Source organism: Alexandromys fortis, unplaced genomic scaffold (assembly GCF_014885135.2).
Source record: "Alexandromys fortis isolate MF-2015 unplaced genomic scaffold, M_Fortis_MF-2015_v1.1 scaffold_92, whole genome shotgun sequence".
Classification (NCBI taxonomy): Eukaryota; Metazoa; Chordata; class Mammalia; order Rodentia; family Cricetidae; genus Alexandromys; species Alexandromys fortis.
This window is the reverse complement of record NW_026067972.1, coordinates 3,828,550-3,851,820: the sequence shown is the minus strand read 5'-3', so window position 1 is coordinate 3,851,820 and position 23,271 is coordinate 3,828,550. Positions and strand designations below refer to the sequence as shown.

The 23,271-nt window shown below is 43.6% G+C and overlaps 1 protein-coding gene across 1 annotated transcript in view; it reads left to right on the top strand.

Moving 5' to 3' along the window:
* Tdrd7 (tudor domain containing 7) overlaps positions 1-23,271 on the top strand; it is a 73,172-nt gene that overhangs the window by 38,064 nt on the left and 11,837 nt on the right. The window contains exons 7-14 of the mRNA XM_050155887.1: positions 3,815-4,398; positions 6,895-7,081; positions 9,608-9,719; positions 11,825-12,027; positions 14,830-14,964; positions 16,863-16,949; positions 19,149-19,283; positions 21,887-21,997. Coding sequence (XP_050011844.1) covers positions 3,815-4,398; positions 6,895-7,081; positions 9,608-9,719; positions 11,825-12,027; positions 14,830-14,964; positions 16,863-16,949; positions 19,149-19,283; positions 21,887-21,997 — 1,554 coding nt within the window. The remainder of the gene's footprint in view (positions 1-3,814; positions 4,399-6,894; positions 7,082-9,607; positions 9,720-11,824; positions 12,028-14,829; positions 14,965-16,862; positions 16,950-19,148; positions 19,284-21,886; positions 21,998-23,271) is intronic.

The window sequence follows — 23,271 nt, the reverse complement described above, 5'->3', positions numbered from 1 at the left end:
AAAGTACCAGAAAAAGCAAGCTTCCATCTGTAGGAAATTTTAAAACAAATAAACTAAAAAAAATTATATTAATTTTTAAAGTCTAAATGCTGTCTTCCACGTATATTCCCCTTTGAACTGAGAAACCCTTTGCTAGTGTTTCTTAACCTGTAGGTCTCAACCCCTCTGGAGGGAGTCAAATGACCCATGTATAGGGGTCACCTAAGAACCACCTGAAAATACAGACATTTACATTACAATTCATAACAGCAGCAGCATTACAGTTATGAAGTAGCAATGAAATAATTTTATGGTTGGGGTCACCACAACAAGAGGAACTATTGCAGCTTTAGGAAGGTTGAGAACCATTACCTTAAAGCCATTCTCCAAAGGTTGGTTAATGAAATATTTGGTTCTAACATGTTTCCCATGTCCCTAAACTTATCAGGAAATACATTCATTTGCCTGAAATGTTGAATGCTGTCTGAATTAACTGTAGCTAGATTGCGTGTTCCTAAGTTAAGTATGTGTTTAATCTTAGTCAGCAGGCCAGACTGTTGGAGACGCAGTAAGTCCAGGCCTTCAGCCTCCCTTCTGAAATAAGGAAACAGTTTTATATCCATAGCTCCCAGAACACACCCAGGTTTATCTGAAATAAGGAAAAATCCACTACAACCTCACTGGAACTTATAATCCTAGGAAGTCAGGAAGAGAGGAATGTTTACCATAGACAAAAGCGTAAACTGCTGGGGGGAGCTGTCCTCTAAGCCATTTCCTGACTGTTGCTTGGACTTTGGGTAAATTCTTGCTCTTCACTTTTTATGCAGACTGGCAGAGTTTGACCTAAATGCTACAGACAGACTTGTACACACACTGCTTCTACTTGACTTTTAAGATTATCCTGGAATTAGCTGGATATAATAGAGTACACCTCCAGTCTCAGCACTTGAGAAGTAGAGATAGGGTCAAGGAGTTCAAGGTCATTGGATGCACAACAAGTTTGCAGCCAGTCTGGGTTACAGGAAACCCTGTCTGAAAAGCACAGGTTATTCTTAAATAGAGACTAGAAAAAAATAGGGTTGTACATTTGCCTTACTTCTACTAAGTAGCTAAGTTGTCCATAACTTCTGTCAAAAAAACAGTGCTTTCTGCTCGGGAGAGTCACAGAGACCGCACAGACATTTGCTGAGGTTAATGCAGCGTCATCGCTTTTCTCAGACCTAACACATAGGAAGAGATGGAGGCTTAGCACTGGAGTGGGTGGGGGGCGGACACCAACCACATCAGCCTTGACGTTCCCTATATTTTCAGGTAACTTCTCTGGAAATAAAGGCATCATAAAGCTGAGAAATGTGTCCTTTAGGGGTTAAATGGGGACACATGAAGTTGTGGACTGAGGCTCATGGCCTTTTCTCTGCTGAACTAGCTAGCCCATCATGTACTCGAGAAGGGGTTGAGAGGAGGTTGGTAGGTGAAGGCAGGACAGCAGTCTCGTCTGCCATGTCTCAGCGTGGAATTACACAACCGGAATCTCTCACACGACAGCCACTCGCAGCACTGTGTTCTCCTGTTTCCATTTGTCCGGGAAGTATATTTTTCAACCTTCCCCTGGATGCTCAGCATAAATTCAGAGACCTTATCCAGCATGCTAAAGCACAACACAGACTGGCATGGTGGTGCCTGTCATTCTTGCCTCTTCAAAGGTTGAGGCAAGATGATGACAAATTCAAGGCCAGCTAAGGCTACAGAGCAAGACCCTGTCTAAAATAGAGAAGGGCTGGTAATGTTGCATAATACTAGAATGCTTGCTCTAACTCATTCCCTAGCACTGGAAAGAAGATTTAAAAAAAAAAAAAAAACAGATTTAAGAAGTTGATGAGCCATGGAGCAAAGGAATACTGCAAATATTTATGTGAGTGCAACTTTCCAACACGTACATAAATTGTGGCAGGTGACTACACAGGAAAGACCTGCAGCTGGCACACACGCAGTGCATCACTTCTTGGCGATCTCTTGGGCTTTTCAAAGGTCTGGGATTTTTCTTACTTGGAACTTAAGCACACATTGACAGAAGAATAAGGAACTAAACCCAAGGTTTTATATCTGTATTCCCCGCTCCTTAAGCATCATGAAGAATATGTAACCAGACAAAAAGGGACCTTGGATTTTTTTGCTTGTTTTGTTTATTGAGACACCATCTCCTGTAGTCCAGGCTGGTGTTGTAAACTTATTATGTAGCTAAAAATAACTTTGAAATCTTGATCTTCCTGCCTCCACTTCCAAAATGCTAAGATTAAAAACGTATGTCCCAATGCCCAACCCCAAAAGGAATCTTTTAATGTCATTCTGACAATGTCTTTTGATTTATTAAAGGTCTTTTCTGGTGGTGTCTTTGTACATAAGTGAGGTAAATGAAGTCATGTTCTTCATTAGTAAGCTGGCCAGTCAGCAGAAGTACTCTGGTTGTGCCTGGCATGGTGATACATGCCTATAATCCCAACTCTTAAGAAATGGAAGATCAGAGGGCCAGGCACATGTGGTGGCCCATGCCTTTAATCCTAGCACTAGGGAGGCAGAGATCTCTGAGTTTGAGGCCAGCCTGGTCTACAGAGTTCCAGGACAACTGGAGCTATGTAGAGAGACCCCATCTCAAAAGAGAAGGGGCGTGGGATGGATGGAGGGAGGAAAGGAGGAAAAACTAGGAGTTCAAAGCCAGTTTGTGCTATCTAATGAGTTTAAGTCCAGCCTAGGCTGCAGGAAACCCTGCCTAAAAGCAAAATGCAAGAAGCAAACAACAGCAATAAAACAGGAAACAATCTGGTGTCTTGGGTAGTTTCCTATTAACGTAACCACCCTAGCAGATTCTTCTAAGGATTTAAATTGTAGTTGAGGAATAGCCAAATGGGACTGAAAGCAGGGACCATTCCAGAAGGCAGTGAATTTGAAGTCAGGGTGAGGAATCTGGTTTTGTGAAGGGCTGTCTAAGCTGTCTAGGCTTTGGAAGCTCAGAAATGTTGCAGAGCTGCATGACTGTCACCGGGCCTGCCATGACTTTGTCATTGTAGTGCAGAGCAGCCTTAGGTTGCATAAGCCAGGGAGGCTTCATGAACACTGAATCCCACGTGACATTCATCCTGGAAATGACTCTTCTGATCTGTCGGCCGTCTTAGCTCACAAGTTGGGAACTGTACTGGGCAGGAGGCTGGTAGTTGCCAATCCTGGTCTGTCAGGAGAAGGTCTTTGAATTGGAGGACAGCAGCGTCATCAGTTCCTCGGGGTGTGCCTCTCAGGCAAGTGAAGTCAGAGGCTGGATGACCCGTGATGAGCTTTTCCCCACTACATTTTAGGATGGTAGTGCCTTCAGTTACCCTGCTCTTGTGGTGCTTGCTCCTGCTGCCTTATCCTGGGGCATCTTCTCCAAAGAATCCCACGGGGAAGGCCGAGGAACGAAGGAGAGGAAGGGAGCATCCCACTGCACTTCAACAGTCCTTGTGTTCCTTCCATGGTGCAGTCCTCACAGCCTCATCCCACCCTGGCTCCAGTGTCTTTTGCAGGCTTGGTTCTGGTAAACACTGTCAGGGAAAAGCCTCATCATTCCCTGGGGCGTTTAAGTCTTCACTATCTTCTGAGTGAAATGAATGCCCTTTCTTGCCCTGTTGTTTCTAACCTGTGGCTCCCGCCGTCTGTCAGGTGATACGTTAAAAAGAGTAACGGTCATGCTCTTTTGCATCTTGAATTGAAAATGGTGCTTTTCTCAAATGTAAAATATATTACTGTGCTTTCAGGTTTCTCTTAGCCTCTGAAATATCTCATTTGCTTTCTTTAAAATTTTCAGGTAGAAAAACCTTGTGGTGGTGGTCAAGATTCACTTCTTTATCCTGCCAAGAAAGAGCAGTCCTTGAGAAGTGAACAGGACGCTGAGAAGGAGCTCCCATCTCTACTGCCTGCTCCCAAGCAGGAGGAGCCATCAAAAGGGAGCCCAACAGTGATGCCAGATGTCAAGCAGAAAGTGGCAGAGCTGCTGGTGAAATACTCAAGTGGTCTTTGGGCAAGCGCACTCCCCAAAGCATATGAGGACACATACAAACTCAAGTTCCCTGAAGATGCCTTAAAGAATCTTGCCTCACTCTCTGATGTGTGCACCATAAACTACATTTCCGGGAATGCCCAGAAGGCAATTCTCTATGCAAAACTCCCATTGCCCACTGACAAGAGCTTAAAGGATGAAGGGCAGGCACAAGGAGATTTTGACATCAAGGCGATGATCGAAAAAGAGTTTTTGCAGATAGAAAAAAACATGGCTGAAAGTGCTGATGACTTTGTGGAGGACATAACTGTGCCGCCTCTGGTGATCCCTACCGAGGCCTCCCCTTCTGTGCTGGTGGTTGAGCTAAGCAACACAAATGATGTTGTTATCAGGCAAGTTGGCATTTCTAGTTAAGATGTGGTGCAGTGCTGTTGCTTGGCCATCCTTTGTGTGGATGCTGTTGAGTAAAGGAAGACTACCTCCCTTAGGGGTTGTAGTGAAATGCAGAAATATGCTAATTTGTTAAATGCCCACAACATTCTTAGGAGAAAGGATGAGTAATAATTTTTAAAGATTGGAATGATAATATGAACCTGGAAAAATTATGTCATAAGCATCATGACAACTGTATCAAAAACATTACATTTCTATCCAACCTGCAAACAGCAAGCCCTCTTCAAACCAGCAGTCCTGAAAAGTTAGGGTAGCTAACTTCACCATACATCTCAGAGTAGCTCCTGGGCCTAGAGGTGCCTGCTGACTTGAGCCTTTAGATATCACTGTGTGGGACAAGTAACCTTCACTTAACTGGTTAATGAGAGCTAAATTTTTATTTATTTATTTATATTTTGGTTTTTCGAGACAGGATTTCTCTGTAGCTTTGGAGCTTATCCTAGAACTAGCTCTTGTAGACCAAGACCAGACTAGCCTTGAACTCACAGAGATCCGCCTGCTCTGCCTCTTGAGTGCTGGGATTAAAGGTGTGCACTGCCACCTCCCAGCTGATAGCTAGAATTGAAAACTTCAACTTGCGTCTGAATGCTTGTCTTAGACTTGTAGGAAAACTGTGAAGCATCCAGAGTATGTAGGAAGAATGTAATTTGCTGCTTCCTGAAGTGGGAACCTGTCAGTGTTGGGCTGGGGCTGGGTAGAGGGGAGAACACCGAAGAAAACAGAATCCAGTCCCCTTCACCCCAAATGGCCCTCTGGTTTGGGCTTCCCAGGACCCATAACTGAGCTAGAAAAGTGCAGAGAAACCCACATCAGAGTCCTTCCAGAAGGAAGAGCTGGACAACATTAAAGCTCCAGGGCTTGAGCAGGCTGAGGCTAAAGAGGCGATGATACCTGGCTCCACTGCCGGGAAGGATCTTTAGGACTGTGGTTTCTTTGGACTGTTGGGTGCAGGTGAAGCTTCGTGCTGGTGGTATGCTGAGGTTGGTCTGTACTCCAGGCTCTGTTCCCTCCGACGGTACACAAGCCTGTACTTGCTCTTGCCCGCTCTCACTCAGCTGTAGTACCATCCCTTGTCCTCACTCATGAGTGGAGCCAGCCTTCTCTACTGGCTGTTCTGAGAGCAGAGGCAGCTGCAGCTCCAGGACCCTGCCAGGACTTTGCACTGGGCAGACTCCCATCACCTCAGTTCAGGCCCTCAAGTAGGCACTCTTAGCAGGTCCCAGGCTCCCAAGAGACGAGATCACAGTGGAAGACCACATTCAGCCTCTCCTTAACGCTCACTGCACTCAGTAAGTGTGAGTGATGTCGTTTGACAATGGATATAAGCAGTCCAGGGATGAAGACTACATGTAGAGTTTCATCTTAAAATAGCCAGTGTCTCCAAAGGTGCAGTCTTTGCCTTTTGTGTAAAACTCTTTCTAGCATTCCCACTCCTCTCTAGAACAGGGAATGAGCCATCTTCTGTCCTGCTGCTAGTTACTAAGACCATAAGGAACAGGTTCTTAGGGTTTCCTCAAATCACTTGAGACCCTGGGTAAATACTGGAGCAATACAAGTCCAGGGTTCTTGTGCCTCTCCCTCTCCTGGGCTGGGTAACTTGGGTGCTCTTCCAGCTGGTAGATCTCATCGTGTAGCTGAGATATTCTCACTTTATAAGCCAGACTTGGTTTTCCAGATCTAGAATCCTGAAATGTGGCCCTTAAGAAAGGCAAGAAAACAGCCTTGTCTGCTCACGGCAGACAGGAAAGGAATGTGTTTTGAAACACTGGATCAAAGGACTGCATGTCAACATTAGAACTGTTAAAAGGCTGGGCTATGTTGAAAATAGTACTGCTCAGGCTATACATTTCAGAGGCATCCAGCCAGACCCTGTCATCTCTGAGATACTAACACAACATTTTGTTGTAATTAACTCAGATTTTTTAAGTAAGTTTTTTTTTGGTGGGGGGGGGGGGCATTGTGTTGCTATGTTTGTCTGTCTTGCAGGGAGCCCAGAGATGAAACCCAGGGCTTGGCACAAGCTAGGGAATTGCTCTGCTACATAGAATTCCCAGGCCTAATTTTGTTCTTTTTTGGTAGTTTCCCTGCTTTTCAAAGCTTTCGAATTCTGAGATGCATCCTTGGCCAGGGTAAAACTATTTGCCACATTCTTTTTGTAGTAAGTAGCCCATAGAGATCTCAGCAGCCTCAGTCAAACTCTGGAGGGCTCATCTGGCCTCCATGGTGTTTCCCTGGGGCCTCCAATGCCTACATTCACCTGGCCATTCTCAGGACTGTCAACCATTGCCACCTTAGGCTGTGATCTCCATAGCCTGTCCTCCTCCCCCTGCTGGTGTGAGCAGCTGAGACTGGAAGTGAGGATGGTTGCAGTGGAGCCAGGCTCCACTCTGGATCACTCACCCAGAGATGACTCTCTTGTTTACTCATCAATCCAGGTATGTAGGCAAAGACTACTCGGCTGCTCAGGAACTGATGGAGGATGAGATGAAGGAGTATTACAGTAAGAACCCCAAAGTCACACCAGTCCAGACCGTGCATGTGGGGCAGCTGCTGGCAGTCAATGCAGAGGACGACGCCTGGTTACGCGCGCAGATCATTTCCATGGATGAGAACAAGATAAAGGCAAGCTCAGTTTTGTCTAGCATGAGGTAGATACGTTACCGGTTTTCAGATATGATTGCTGCTTCTCATTGTCCTTTTCATATCTTTTGTGATTTTCAGTAGAAATTCGAAGATAGTGTCTGTAGCAGCTGTCCGCATCAGCTTTTATGTCAGTATAGTCATGATCCCTCAGTTTCCTAAAGTCACAGAGCAGATAAAGTCCTCTGATAGGGGTCAGGCCTCAGATCTCATCAGAAGGACATTTCCCCACCCCAACTCCGAGGAGCTCTGTGAGCAGCTTCAAGCAGGTTTATCCTGGGGAAGCAGCCACTCCTCTTCCTCTTGGTGTCTTAGGCTGAATTGGTCTGCTCCCAGGGTTACCCTCAGCATCAGCCTCCAAGACTTCTGGCAGCTAGGAGGAGTGTGCAGGCACTGCTGTTATTCAAGTGACACTGAGATCTGTGGCCACTTGATGGTGCCAGAGAGCCAGAAATGGAAGCACTGGGTGCTCGCTGCTGGCTGTCCTGTCTTAAGCTGAAATGCTTGTTCTGCTTTCCTAGAGCAACGAACACAGGGTGTGTGAGTCATATGGGCCCATCCAGGAACAATTTTTTTGTAAGAGCCGGTCTCAGTTACAGGGTGTAACTCAGTGCTAAAACACTTGCCTAGGAAACAACAGTGGGCCTCAAGTTCAGTCTCCGGTGTCCACAGAAGAAACGAAAATCCACCACTACTGCCACCACAACTAAACTACAGTGTGGTAAATCCAGCAGCAGACAGACCCTGTGGAGACTCTGGAGGGCTCCTGCCGCAGTCTGCTGCTAGGCTAACAATATGGCCTGACTTTCTCTAGCATCCTCATCTCTTACACACTGAGTCCTGTCATCAGAGTATATGTCATGGGTCCAGGAAGAACAAATCAGGTTGCAGTTGTAGATTGCTTTGAATGAGAATGAAAGCTGCCTGAGTCTTGAGACCTGCAAGAGGAAGAAGTTAAGGGTGGGAAAGGTGAACTTGTGCACTGAGTGACTAACAGCTGATCCTTTGGACTCTGCTACAGCCTGGGTCCAGGCAGCAGAGTCCAGTATCATTGCCCAAGAGGGAGGCTTTGCTCAGCAGCCAGGCACACTCTCCACACTCTGTTCTGGAGGAATTTATCCTCATTTCCTGCTGGCGCATGTACCCCATTTTCTTCAGAAGACACAGGCACCTCCTTCTGTTGACTGCTATTTTCTAGCCAACTCCTTCCTGCCTTTTGTTGCTTGCTTTGTATCTATTCTTAATAACTGTCATGTCTTTCATTAGGAAAGCATAGTAAGTTTTCAATAGTCTCAGGTTCTTAGTTATTCTAAACCCATGATAGTAAAACTTAGTTTCTAGTTACTAACAAAAAAAGGCTTTCATAGGTTGGAAGGCAGAGGCTAAATGAATGAATCCCAGGCAAGGCAGGGCTACATAGTGAGACCTTATCTTAAAAACTAGAGTCTTTGTGGTCTTGAGGACTTTTCAGTTGAGCTTTGTGCATGCTGTAAAGGTCATCTCTGTGCCACCGGTGTGTGCTGCAGTCACACTTCTGTGGCTGTAATGAAGTATCTGGACAAGAGACAACTCAGGAGGGTTTATTCATGATGCAGTCTTTCACTGCAAGAGAGTCAAGGCAGAAACAGAATAGTTAGTTCGTCTGCAGCAAGAGCATGGAGAAATGAATGCATATATGCTTGGTGCTCAGCACAGGGTCCAAAACCAGGGCATGCTGTTGCCCACTTTGAGCCCAGGTCTTCCTATATCAATTGAGGTAATTTAGATAGTCCCCCACAGACATTCTATAGGCTACCCTGATGTAGACTCACTGAGACATTTCCAGGTTATGTAAAGGTGACACGCTAACCATCACAGTGATAAGAATGTATAGTTCCGGGCTCTGTCTGAGAGCTGGGCCTTTGCTAAGTTGTGTGAAGACATAATCTAGCTCTGTGCACTGGAAGAAGACACTAGGTTTTTTTTTTTTTTTCAAATAGAATTCTCTGTTGTCCAACCTGACACCATTGTTGCCCCCAACAGAAATATGTCATCTAGGAGCACAGTGGTCCAGAGCAGGCCATCAAAGTGCTGCTTTGGGATTCTAGAATGTGGCCAGCATTACAGGGCTGATGTAATTTACTTCTCTGGAAATAGCTATTGCCCCTGAGAATGGGAAAGACTTGTGGTGGGAAGGACAAGATGACACAGCACTGGATGAAGATGGGGAGAAGCCAGGCAGTAGCATTGATGGCTTCGGCAAGGCCTCAGAGTCTGCTCTGCCTTGGCCTTTTTCTTCTGTTGACTAAGGAAAGGTGGCAGACAATGACCTGGAACATGGGACTCTGAGGCCAGCCTGTTGTCATCTTCTGAGGTGCATCAGGGAGCCTTTCCTTTGGTTTTGAGGAGACGGCTAAAGGTACCACTTGCTGATTTTGTAATAAATTAAATCCAGTTAAATGTATTACAGTTTTTAATAAGGATAAAGACTTTGGTCATAGACGTGACTGGCTTTGCTTTGTTCCTTAGGTGTGCTATGTTGACTATGGCTTTTGTGAAAATATTGAGAAGAGTAAAGCATACAGACTGAACTCACGCTTCTGCTCTCTGTCCTTCCAAGCTACGAAGTGCAAACTAGCAGGTAAGTGGGCTTCTTAGAAAACCCTTGTTACCAGTCCAGCCGTTCATCTTGAAAATTCTCACTACATAGCCCAGACTGGCCTTGAACTTAAACTCCTCCCTCCTCATCTCCTCAGTGACTGCGTTATAGATGAGACCTACAACTCCCAGCTCATGACATATTTTCTTAAAAGGTTGAATGAATGAACTCGTATGTAAGGTGTCTGTCTAACCTGTCTACGTGGAGCAGTGATGCAGATGTGACAGCGGATTTTCTGTTCTATATATTTATTGTGGAGAGCATATCTCATTGTATTTTATTATAAAAAGTTCATCTAGATATTTGAAAGGGTTTATGCTTGTTTTGTTTTGTCTTAGTTAAAGCCCATACAGCCCTGTATCATGGGACTCACTCCCCCTTGGCCCTCCCATAGAGGTGGACTGTGCAGATGCTCTCTGCTAGCAAACCGTTGTGCACTCAGGTGATCTTGACTGGGTTGTGTGCTGGTTCTTATACACTTCCTCTTTACAGAGCATAGGAATATGCACGTGTGAATGGCACTAGGAATAAGGCATGGAAGGCACTGTAAGATTAATGAGATTAGGCCTTGTAGCAAGGAGGCTTGCACTTCTAAAAGGTATCATAATGCTTTTTTTTCTAAATTTTCTCTTTCTCTCTCTCCCCCCCCCCCCGTAAGTGTATGTAAAGACACACATACATAAAACATCTGTATTCCCCATGTATACAAGTGGCTGTGCAGGCCAGAGGCATTAGCTTCTCTGTACTTGGAGTTACCAGCAATTGTGAGCCTCCCAGTGTAGATGCTGGGACCTGAACTCGGGTCCCCTGGAAGGATGGAAGCTCTGTTAACCACTGAGCTGTCTCTCATAGTTCTTACGTGAAAATGATCCCTCTACAGAAATACCTCACACTTGTGATATCAACATTTCAGAGTCTAAGACCTCAAATTGGAAGTTATCCCAGGCTGCAAAGTCAGTTCCAGGCCAGTGTGGACCTACAGAGTGAGTTCCTGTCTGAAAAAAGAAGAAAGGGTGGAGAGGCAGTCTCCCCACAAGGATGATCCTTATGTCTCTGAAGGGCCTGAGTCTGAGGATAAGGCCAGTGAGCTTTGAAGAGCCGATCAAAAACTGTGAAATTGGTTTTTGTCTGGAAAAGGTGCATTGCAAGCGCAGGCCAAGAGTCTGGATGCTGACTGTAAGTGTGAGGAGAGTTCCAGCACTAGGAGTCCTGAGAGCGGGAAGAGCAGGAGTCTGCTTGTAGCTCAGTCAAAGAGAAAAGTAGAGAGAGAGGCCCCGACTACAGGAAATGGGGTGCTCATTTTAGGTTAGTTTAGTTGCCATATATGTGTTATATTGGATTCCAGTTGTCAAAGAACTGAAAGAGTATTAGTGACATTGTACCTGATGCCTGTGTTAGCGGAAACATCAATTTCCTTTATGAATCAGAGGACTCTGGAGTCCTCAGAGTGAGTGACGGATAGGAAGGAAAAGGGGAGGAAAGGGACTATTTTGGTTTTCCGTAATACATGTTGATTTTATAAGGAAAGTCGCTGTGCAGGTTTAACTGAAAATGGAAGACTGCCCTACCTCGGCTTGATACACTGAGCTTGTGTAAGCCCGTGGGAGGCTTGTTCCTACTGAATGAAGATGGAGGAGTGGATTGGGGGGGGGTAGATGCAAAAGGGGAGGGGACTGGAAGAGAGGAGGGAGGGGAACCTGGTTGGTATGTGAAATAAATGGGAAAAAATGTTATTTAAATACAAAATAAATAAAAATTCCAGAAACATGAAGAAGAACAAAGTATGTGATTGACAATTTCTTGTTCGTGTTAGTCTCTTGTTTTACATCCACATTTACATATGACTTGAAGGCTGCTCCTTCTGTGATAAAGCTGTGCTTGGTCATCAGTCTCCTTATGTTAAGAGTGCCTGCTCTAATGTGTCTCTTAAAGAGGCGTGCCCTTTATCTACAGATGTGTAAGGTAAAGAAGACTGGGAAATGAAGCTGCCATCGGAAAACCAACGAGTGATCGAAATAGGCACTGAAGCTGTCTGTCTGTGATGCTTTTGTGACTAAGTAGAAATGAAAGCAGTTGCTGTTTTCCAGGGCTGGAGATTCTGAATGATGACCCTGACCTTGTGAAGGTTGTCGAATCATTAACGTGTGGGAAGATCTTTGCTGTGGAGATACTTGACAAGTCAGACATCCCCCTGGTGGTTCTGTATGATACCTCAGGAGAAGACGATATCAATATCAATGCCACCTGCCTCAAGGCCATCTGCGACAAATCTCTAGAAGTTCATCTCCAGGTACCACTGTGGTGGTCACTGTTCAGTGTGAAGTATGTGGGGGTAGGGTGGGAGTCCCCTACAAGCAGACATCACAGCCTGCAGAGTGTGGATCCAGGAGAGCGGCAAGAGGAAGTCTGTTTCAGCACGACTCAGTAGCTGGTGTTGGTTCAAATCTTGAGAATCTTGTTTATTTTAGGTACATTTAAACATATCAAAATTTAGAAAAAAGTTTCCTGGTGACAGTTAACTCAGTCCTATGTGCACAACAAAGCTTACCACAAAACTGCATTGAAACCATTGTAAAGAACAAGTAGCATCGTCCATAAAGCTAGGTTCTGTAGATTAACTGACAAGGCAGGCTCGAAGTAAACATTGCTCATGAGGAGAGTCTGGGGGAGGATAGCTCTATAGATTGATGGAGAGAAATAGGCTCAAAGTAAGGGTCTGGGGGAGCCAGTGTGGCCCTGCCATATAGATAGCACAGAGGTTACCAGGCTATTAATCAGCCTTCTTCCATTTCCAACCTTCTGGGCAGAAAACAGGTTATACACCTCTTACTTTAAAGAGACAACCCTGCATGCTTAAAGTTCCTGGTTTCCCTAGTGGTTATCTGTGAGCACAGGCCCTACATGCCTCCTACAAAAGTAAGTCATCAGGGTCTGGGGACATTGTGGAGCAGGGAAGGTGCTTACCATACAAGCAGGAGGACCTGAATTCCATCTTAGCCTGTACATAGTTCAAAACAACAACAAAACCCTGCTGCTGTGGAATGTATCTATATTCCCAGCTCTCGGAAACAAAGGCAGGGTGATGCTGGGATTCAGCGGGCAAGTCATCCGTTCAGCGAGAGCCCTTGTCTCAAAGGATGAGATAGGAAATGTTGAGGAAAATACTTGGCATTGACCTCTGGTTTACATATTAAAACATACATACAAACACATGTTTGCACACACACATGCACTTAAGAAAAAGGAAAAAAGAGTGAATGAGGGAGAAGAGAAGAAAATCATTTGAAAAGACCAAGATTTTAGGCAAATAACTGATACCACATAACTCAAAAAACGAGGGAGGAAATAGGGAAATGACATCACCTCACTAGGGAAAAGCAAGCAAGTAAATGGACAATGACAGGCAAGACCTAGTCATTATTTCTTATGGATTAGATTTTTATTTTCCAGTTTCTGCAGTAGAAATAATTTTATATGGAATTTTCCTATAAAGATTAAAAAATCATGAGGAAGAAGTCTATCCATGAAAATATTTATTGTTAGCCTGAACATTTTTTAAATCTGTAGGACATTAGTGCTCCAAATGAACAAACTAATAAGTTACAAAGTATTCAACTAAAAGAATCAGGTGGGCACTAAAGAACATTTTAAAGGCTTGATACAAAAATGTTTAGGCTTTTAACAAAATAGGACTATGAATTGTTGTTATATATATGTTGTGATTTGGCCACAAAAATGGCCAAGATTAAATCTTTATGTTGATCATAGTTTTTAAAAATGATTAAAATTCATGTACCCCGCCAGGCGGTGGTGGTGCCATACGCCTTTAATCCCAGCACTCGGGAGGTAGAGTCAGGCAGATCTCTGTGAGTTCAAGGCCAGCCTGGTCTACAAGAGCTAGTTCCAGGACAGGAACCAAAAGCTGCGGAGAAACCCTGTCAAAAAAAAAATCATGTACCCCATTGTAAGGGCTAGTTTTATGTCAGTTTGGCATAAGCTAGTACCTTTTGGGAAGAGGGACTCTCAATTGAGAAAATGCCCCCATCTCATTATCCTGCAAGGGTATTTTCTTGCTTGACGATGTGACAGAGCTGAACCGATCTCACTATGGGTAGCACCACCCCTCGGTAGGTGTTCCTGGGGTGTATAAGAAACCTGCCTGAGTAAGCCTTGAAGAATAAGGCTATACGCAGCATTCCTCCATGGCTTCTGCTTCAGTTCCTGCTTTTAGTTTTTTCCCTGACTTCTCTAAATGATAAGCATTAATCTTGAAGGTGAAGTAACCTTTTCATCCCCAAGTTGCTTTGGTCATAGTGTTTATCACATCAGCAGAAACCTAACAGATAAAACAGGCTGGTAATGGAATGGAGTTTTTGAGATTTAAAAACAGGAGCAATCCGTGTCATCATTTGTGAGCTGGCAGCCCAAAGGAAAATCCCCTGACAAAAACCCTTCTGTTCATCTTATAAGAGTATGATTTTAGAATGCTTTTTATTCTTGAGAGACAATAAGCCAGTCAATAACACATTCAGCCCTCAGGATGATGGGCTGCTTAGGGAATGTCTCTTTTGTGCCTGACACAAATGACACTTGTATCATGTAAGTTACTAATTTCCTTCTGCCTGTATGTCTTTTAACTTAGAGAATTTTAAAATGTGGCATTAGTTCATTTTCTTGTTACTGTGTCCCAACGTCTGGCAGAAGCAACTGAAGGGAAGAAGGATTTATAGGCTCGTTCTGTGAGGGGATACGGCCCCAAACAGCAGGGAAGCTGTCACTGTGGGCAGGTAGGGCACCCCTCACATACTTCTGCAGCCAGGAAACAGGTAGAAACAATGGCCTGTTGGGGCTCAGCTCACTTTCTCCTCTTACTCAGGAATCCAGCCTGTGGGATGATGCCACCCACATTGAGGTAGGTACTCATTAAACCTTTCTAGAAACACCTCATACATGCTTCAAAGGTATTGCCGCTCTCAGAGTTGTCAAGTTGACTGTATATATTAACCGTCACCAGTATGGAATGGGCTGTTCAGGTAACTGCATAAAGAGTAAAGGCAAGCTTATGTTCTCAGTCTGTGTTTGCTTGTTCCAGGTGGATGCCATGTACACAAATGTCAAAGTGACTAACATTTGCTCCGACGGAACACTCTACTGCCAGGTGCCTTGCAAGGGTCTGAACAAGCTCAATGACCTTCTGCATAAGACAGAGGACTACTTCCACTGCAAGGTACAGCGGAGCACCATCTCCCGAGATCAGCCACAGACTGTAGGCAGGGCTCAGAGTACATTAGGTTAAGTAACTGCTAATCATTAGAGGTCCATGTTTCAAATGGTGGTTAGAAAACCTGACAGACTCCCTCTCCTGCTTTATGAAATGAAGGTGCAGCAGTGTGTTCCTGTGAACCATCACAGAGGTAGTCACAGTGCTGCCTAGAACAGTGCCTGCAATGGGATTGTGGTTTCCTTAGGGCAGGCAGCTGATGTGCCCTAAGCACAGCTTGACTGACTGCCCACAGGAGCCAGCTTGTCAGGCGTCACCCTCGAGCTCTCTACTGAGGAGAGACAGCCCATAAATGTGGTTCTGTGGACCAGTCCTCCCCTTTCATTCTGAATCAGGACATGCAGAGGTTTTTGAGTCACTAATACGATTCCCTTACCTCTGGAACAACGTAATTATAATCCAGAACATGTTGTGGTTTGCAGATAACCAAACTCCTGCTTCAGCCCTGACCTCTCACCCCTGGAAGGGGGAACCCTTCCCTTTACCACAAAGGACTGCTAGTACCTCAAGTTACTCTGTTCAGCTTTATAATATTTTGGCTAGTTTGGCTATTCCCCTCCCTTAGGAAAGAGCAGTGCTTCTCAACCTTCCTAATGCTGTGACCCTTTAATACAACTGTCCTCATGTTGTGGTGACCCTCAACTGTAAAATTACATTGTTGCTGTTTTGTATCTGTAATTTTGCTAGTTATAAATTGTAATGTAAATATCTGATATGTGACCTCCATGGGGTTGCCACCCATGGGTTGAGAACCACTGGGATAGAGACAGTTGTCAGTTTTCTGCATTCCTTTTTTAGTTTTGTCCATAGAATATGTAGTCTACAGTATGCATTCAGTCAATTTAACTCTTACTCATGGTGTCTGGAGTAGAGACATCAAATATATAGCTTTACTCCTTTATGTTGGAGATGCCATTTTATATATTTTATATAAATTATATATTATACTGTTATATTAATGCATGTTTAATTATATAATTATGAATACATGTCTACAAATTTAAAATGAAATAAATAAGAATATAAATTACATATACAATTTATATTATATAAATACAACATAATATAACAAAATATTATATAAGTATATGTAGTGTATATTTTATATATGTCATATGTTTCTGTGTATGTAAAGTTTCATTTACTGGTTGAGTTTGGGAAAATAGGAGAACTCTAGAGAAGCTAACCTCGTGAGGATTCCTTTGTCCTAATAACCAACCCGAATGCTGTAGAGCACTCCACATTTCCTAGTGCTTTGCCGCCCAAGGGGAGTCCTTGCCCACAGACTAGCAGTAGTCACCAGAACAGCAGCAAGGCCTGGGAAGGCCCTGAGTGCAGGCTGGGCAGAAGAGGGGCTGACTAGAACCCTGCCGTTTGTTAGCATCTCACAGGCACTGATGTCTGTGCTGATAACACTTCTTGGTTTGGAAAGAAAAAGAAATGAAAAACAGTAACATTAAATGTTACTGTTAAATGTTAAGGCAGAGAGAAGAGGCCTTCATGGCTGACCCAGCCTCCTTACTTCCTCCATCTGCTCTGTCTGGTCAGCTCCAGCAGCCCTTTTCCTGGGTAACTAGTGGAGCCAGAGCCCACATGAACCCCAGTGACCCTGCTGACATTTAAGGCACTTTAAGTGTCAGTCTGTGAACAAACTGGTACTAGCAAGCCTGACAGAGCAAAGGGCAGTCTGTAGCTCCGTGGTAAACTTGTCTGCTGCAGCTGTTTCTGGGGAGGAAGGGAAGCCCGACCACCTGTGGGTAAACAGTCCATGCCTCCACGTGCTCCCAGTGCTGCAGCCATGTTTGCTGAGAGTAAGAGCTGTTTCTTGCTTTTCTGTCTCATAGCACATGACCTCTGAGTACTTCATCTCGCTACCCTTCTGTGGGAAGATCTGCCTCTTTCATTGCAAAGGAAAATGGTTACGAGTGGAGGTAAAATCAGTCCCTTGACTTGTAAAGATTATTGTTAAGTGTTTCACATATACGAACAGATTTTCTCAATAGTAAAATAAATATGTTTGGATCATCACCAGTTTCTGACAGCCAAGATGGCCATATGGTTTGAGCTCCTAGTCTCATCCTCCTGCCTCTGATCTGAGGAAGCCAGCAGCTGAATTTTTTTTATGTTTTTAGTATATTTATAGCTGTACACATAGCTTTGCTATGTATTACATATACAATAGAATATATGTACTAGAACTATAAAGATGAATATTTAGAATATGCATATTAAAAATAAGATTAAGGAGATGGCTCAGTCAATAAAGTACAAGCATGCAGACCCGAATTTTGAGTCCCCAACACCCAAATAAAGAGCCAGGCACAGTAGCAGGTGCCTGTAACACCAGCTCTGGGAAGGTAGGGAAACCCTGGGGCGGCCTTGCTAAATTGGTGAGCTGTGAATTCATTGGAAAAATCTTGTTTAAAAAATAAGATAGAGAGTGATTGAAGAATATTCTTATCAGCCTTTGGTCTCAACATGCATGTGTGCACGTTGTGCCCTCATACATGTGTGTTCGCATGTGCACACACACAAATGGTTAAATGAGCTTCTTTAAATTTTATAGAAATAGTGTCAAAGCATTAATCTTCCGAAGCATGGTTTTCACTCCTCGTGAGACAGCTCTGTTGCAGTAGTCTGTTTCCATGCTGTGCAATGCAGCAAGATAACCGGCCCAGCACTGTCACACAGCTGTCCCCGTGAATGTTTGTGGGGTCTGTTGCCACTGTGCACCTTCCTGTGTGTCATACTCCTGAGAATCACAAGGAAAGCAAACCTAGAAGATGAGAACGATCAGCGAATTGCTTTCTGAAATAGGTAAGCAGTGCTTCAGCAGATTAACTGTACTGACCCTCCCTTTTGGCAGGGCTCACCCATCCCTAGCCTAATGAAAGCACAGTGCTTTGATGTGACAGTGTTCCCTGAAGGCTGAGATCCAGGGTCTTTGACCATAGGTCACGTGTCACATGCCAGCATGGTATTATGGAGGTCTTAAAGCTTTGTTGTTTAGATGATAATATGTAAATGTGAAGATCTGTTCTTAATTTAAAACATAATTCGCCGGGCAGCGGTGAAGCACACACCTTTAATCCCAGCACTCGTGAGGCAGAGGCAGGAGGATCTCTGAGTTTGAGGCCAATCTGGTCTACAGGACAGGATCCAAAGCTACAGAGAAATCCTGTCTCAAAGAGCCAAAAAAAAGAAAAAAGAAAAAAAAAACAGTTAACCAAAGTACTATAAAGAGGCTTCACTTACCCTGTCAGCATCTTTGTTTAACCAGTTTGTATAACCAGTCTTTGATTCCCAAACCAGGAAGTCAACATTAATACAAGTAACTAGTGTGCAGGATTTTGCCATTTCTCACATTGTGACATGATGTCCTTTTCTGCCCTAGGATCCAGTCTGGATGCCCCATTAGGTATAGCTGCCATTCTTCTCTAAATCCTCCAGCATGCTGCTAGTTGGTCTTCATTTGTATGACTCTAAAGAGTAGTGTCATTTTGTAGATTTTCTTTCAATTTGAGTGTCTTTAAATTTCTGCTATGTTGGACAGAAGTGTTTCTTAGTCTGTATACAAATACTTAGCAATAAAATATACTATATATTTATTCTATAAAATTAAGTGATGCCTTTGTTCTTGACAGTTATACAAGAATTGCTGGGCTCTATGTAGTTCTCCTTATTGCTGAGCATGAATTTGGACTTTATCTTATCCCTCTGACTTTTTGAGCTTCAGATTTTTTTTCAACAATGATTAAAAATGACTAGATTTATAGTGAAACTGTTAAGTATGGTATGATTTCAAAACATTTTCCCTCTTCAGGTAAAATTCCATCTTGAATTATTGATATTTTTATTTTCTTATTAGGATAGAAGAATTTTCCTACATGTTTTAATATTTTAAAAATAGCATTGTTTAATTAGCAGTATTAAAGAATTAGAGAAATAGTAGACACTGGTATTCTTACAGTGGTTGCTGGTCAGTACTGTTCTCTGTTGATTGACTTTTAAACAGGAGAAACTGATAGTTTGGGTGTTCTGGACCTGCAGCGCTGTATGGGACGTGATGGTGGCAGTGTGTCCGTCCTCCCACTGTGACCATGAGTTAGCCAGTGCTCATCTCATTGCAGATCACAAACGTGCACAGCAGCCGGGCACTCGACGTTCAGTTTCTGGACTCTGGCAATGCAACATCCGTGAAAGTATCGGAGCTCAGAGAAATCCCCCCTCGGTTCCTGCAGGAAATGCTTGCCATACCCCCTCAGGTATGACCTGCCTCGGCCTGGAGGTCTGCAGAAGAGCTTCCTGCCTGCCTGTTGATCCACTGTGCCAGTCCCAATCATGCTCATGAGCAGAGTCTCAGTGTGTAAGAGGATTAGAGAGTGTGAATGTTTACTGATCTTCAGGTGTTAGAGAAGTCTGCTCCCATTTACAGACCACTGTCTCTTAAACACTTGTTTTCAAGAGTGCCGAGTCAATAGGCTGTTACCCAAGTAGAGGTTTATTGTATAATCGCATTCCAGTACTGACATCTAGCTAGCCAGCTTCCACATGCTGCCAGAGTGGTATATGTAAGTGTTTATTTGGTTCTCCATTCTTTTGGAAATGTGTTTATATATACTCATTTTCCTGTAAGACTTTCTCCCATATGAGAAAGGGGAGTGATAACATCACCCATAGCCTGTCTTCTTAGGGAGTATTCGGGTGACAGTTGTGAATCACTATAGACCTTGCTATGGTTAAGAAGCTCTGACAACCTTGAGAGGAAATACAGGATTTTTTACAGGAATATAATATATATTCTATTAATTAAATATTATAGTCTATTAAATATTTATATATAAGTAATTAGTGTATGATACATGACATATAATTAATTGTGTTCTATTAAATATTAATGATCATAGTCTTAAATACTTAATATTCTGTTAAAATCTAAATAAACTGAGTACATATTGCATATTCTATGAAATATTTATGTTTAAATTATCTAAAAATATATAAATACTATGTAAATAAATAATGTGATTGGATATTATGTTATATTAAATATTCATTTGCCTTAGGCATGATGAACATGCTTCTATAATCCCAGCACTAGGGAGGTAGAGGCAAAAGGATCAAGAGTTCATGGTCATACTTGGCTGCACAGTTAGTTTAAGGTTAGCCTGGATTCCATGAGATCTGTTCTCAGAAAACAGCAAACAAAATTGATTACATAATGCTCCTCTACTGTTTCCTCGAAGACACCTTCACCTCAGGACTAGTATAACAGCACGATTTGCTGTGGCTAGCATGGCTCTTAGCATTTCTCGAGTCTCCATTGCTTTTTCTGACAGACAATTATAGAGAAGAATGCCTTTTATCCTCTCAGTATGCAGGCTCAATACTGGAAGTCCACAGCCCTTTGAGAGCTGCTGTTGCTGTGACACAGTTCTGGCCCCCATGTCTCCTCAAGGCTATGTCCAGCTAGGGCCGAATCATAGTGATAAGGTTCCCTGGCTGGAGAGAGGGGCTTCAGGCCTCTGACTGCCTTTCTGAAAGTCCCATTGTACTCCCTTCTTTATGCTGCAGTGTTGTGTGTAACAGGCATTAAACACCTTTTTGTTTCTGTTAATATTCGCCAGATTCCTTAGTTGGTAAGTGTGATGACTACTCATTGCAGGTCCCTTAAGGCCAGCTTGCCCAGCCTCTAGTTAGCATCTATTTCCCAAGATGTCTAAGTCACAGAAGCAAATCCAAAACCGTTGTATTCAGCTCTCAATTTTAATGTATTTTAAACTTGAATAAAGCCGGGTGTTGGTAGCGCACTCCTTTAATCCCAGGCAGAAGCAGGCGGATCTCAAGTTTGGATTTTGCGTTTGAGGCCAGCCTGGACTACAAGAGCTAGTTCCAGAACAGGCTTCAAAGCTACAGAGAAACCCTGTCTCAAAAACAAAACAAAAAAATTAAACCTAAATAGATTGCCAGGATTTTAAAAAATATAATTTTTCTCTCAGTAAAGTGTTTATTTCTAGCATCTATTTTATTCATTTAGAAAATCTGATTTATTATGTGCCCTCTTTTGGTGGCAGAGCTGCTGAGCATTCTGTGGCCTTTCCTGCCAGCAGAACCTATACTTACGTGTACATCAGCCCATCAGGCTGCCTCCCTCCCTCATGCCTCTGCCCACAGGCAGAGTGCTCTCTCTGCAGCTTTTCCAGGGACAGAAGCTATGAGCCTGGGGGAGGGTGTGCATGATGGAGTGAGGCACTCAGAGAGAACAAGAGGAATCTGAGGAGGGGTGTGGGATAGCTTTCATGCCTGTCACAAGATCCTCTCCCGTGTGGCTGAGGGACTCTCCCTCCTTGTGGCCTTCTGCAGTAGCTCGGGAAGCCAGGGAGCACCAGGGGGACTGAGGCATTTGGGTACCTGCAGATTTAGGTATCTACCCTCCTCTTATCCTTGTCTTGCCTCCTGCAGGAGGTGCGCAGCAGCCATGGGTATCTCAAGAGATGCTAACTGAAGTAGATAAGCTTCCTTTGAGACTCCTGCAGTGAAACCAAGTGGTTGCAAGTGTCCCATCTGTTTGACCCTGTGACCTACAGGCTGCTCTATTGAGCTATTTAATCATCTATAAAATGGAGCACAGAATATGGTAGACCAGAAGGATGATGGGGTGACAAGCCCCCTGGCCCCTGGGTGGATTTAAAAAAATTTAAAAAACCAGTGCAACATAAATAGGCAGCATAGCAGACAATCAGACCAAGACTGTGACTACTGTTGTCTGCCACAGCATCTGGCCTTAGGGGGACAGATGCTACCTGTAATACCTGTTTTAAGATGGTGTGTTTGCTCCACACCACTTTGTATTTTGTTTTGTTTTCAGGCTATAAAGTGCTGTCTAGCTGATCTTCCGCAGTCCATTAGCATGTGGACACCAGATGCTGTTCTTTGGTTAAGAGATTCTGTTTTGAATTGCTCGGACTGTAGCATTAAGGTTAGTTATCTTACGGTTCTGGGGTATCTGGGAAGAGCCAGAGCTCAGGGTTTGCACCTCACTGTTGTAAATGGACACCTTCACACCAGACATTTTTTTCTTCAAAGAGATGAATCATACATGTAGCTGTAAGATATTTAATGACTGATTTCTATTTAAAGAGTTCCCCCCATCCCCTGTATTACTTATTCCTTCTCCTATCATTAATAAGGTAGCAGAGGTACTTGGTTCTCTACTACAGTTTTGCCAAGTGAAAAATAATTAAATTGACTCCAACTTTGTGATCATATCTCTGGAAAAGTGTTTATGACAGTAAATATACTATCTTTCCCTAAAGCAGAGTGGATTGTGGACAGGTCATCCACTGCTAACCCTGGTGTTTGCCCATTTTTTTCCTGAAACTTCTTAGCTTGTTGCTTGAATTTCTAGGATGAAAAACATTAGATACTTCTCTCAGCTCTTAAACCCATACAAATGGTATTATTGTGTGTAAATGTGGAGCTGAAATCCCTTGATCAGTAGCTTCCCAAAGATCTAAGTCATTTCCCCCAGCTCTGGCCCTCTGGCCCTGTGCCTGTGGGGTCTAGGCTGCTGCTGTGTAACATACGCATTGCATGCTCCACACTGCGTGATTATGCCTTGTTTATGGTCTTCATTTATTACATAATAGTAAGTGTTTTCTCACCTACTCGTAAAGACCAAGAGTTGGGTACACAATAAAACTACTACTTGTTTTTCCTTTTGAGGTAGTCTCTTGCTTTGTAGCTCTGGCTGGACTGGAACTTGCAAGAATCCTCTTGCCTAAGCTCTGAAGTGCTACTATGATTGGCTGATGTCATCACTCTTAGCTTTAAAAGTACTTTGTAATGGTTAATTTTAATGGTACTTCTGTATCATAAATGCCAAAATGATTTACAGTCTATTTCAGTAGACATTAAAGAATAGAATTAACTAGATGCATCTCACTGAGAGAACACACTTTTCAAAGTCAACTGTCCTAGATGGGTGGGTGCCTTCTTGGCTTCTACCCCTCTTCCTGCCTGTGTCCCTGTCTTCTATTTTGTGTCCTCTTTGATAGATGATAGAGGTAGGCAGAAGTGTCTCATTTTTGTCCTTTTAAGACATGGAGGAGCTGATGAGAATCACTAAGTCACCCAGACTCTGAGACACCCATGGTGCTGTCCTAATGGCCGCTGCATGGTCTTCCCCATGTGGACACGCCCTGGCAGAAAGGATGCATGGGAAGTCAGAAGGTCTCCCCTTTGGTGGACTTG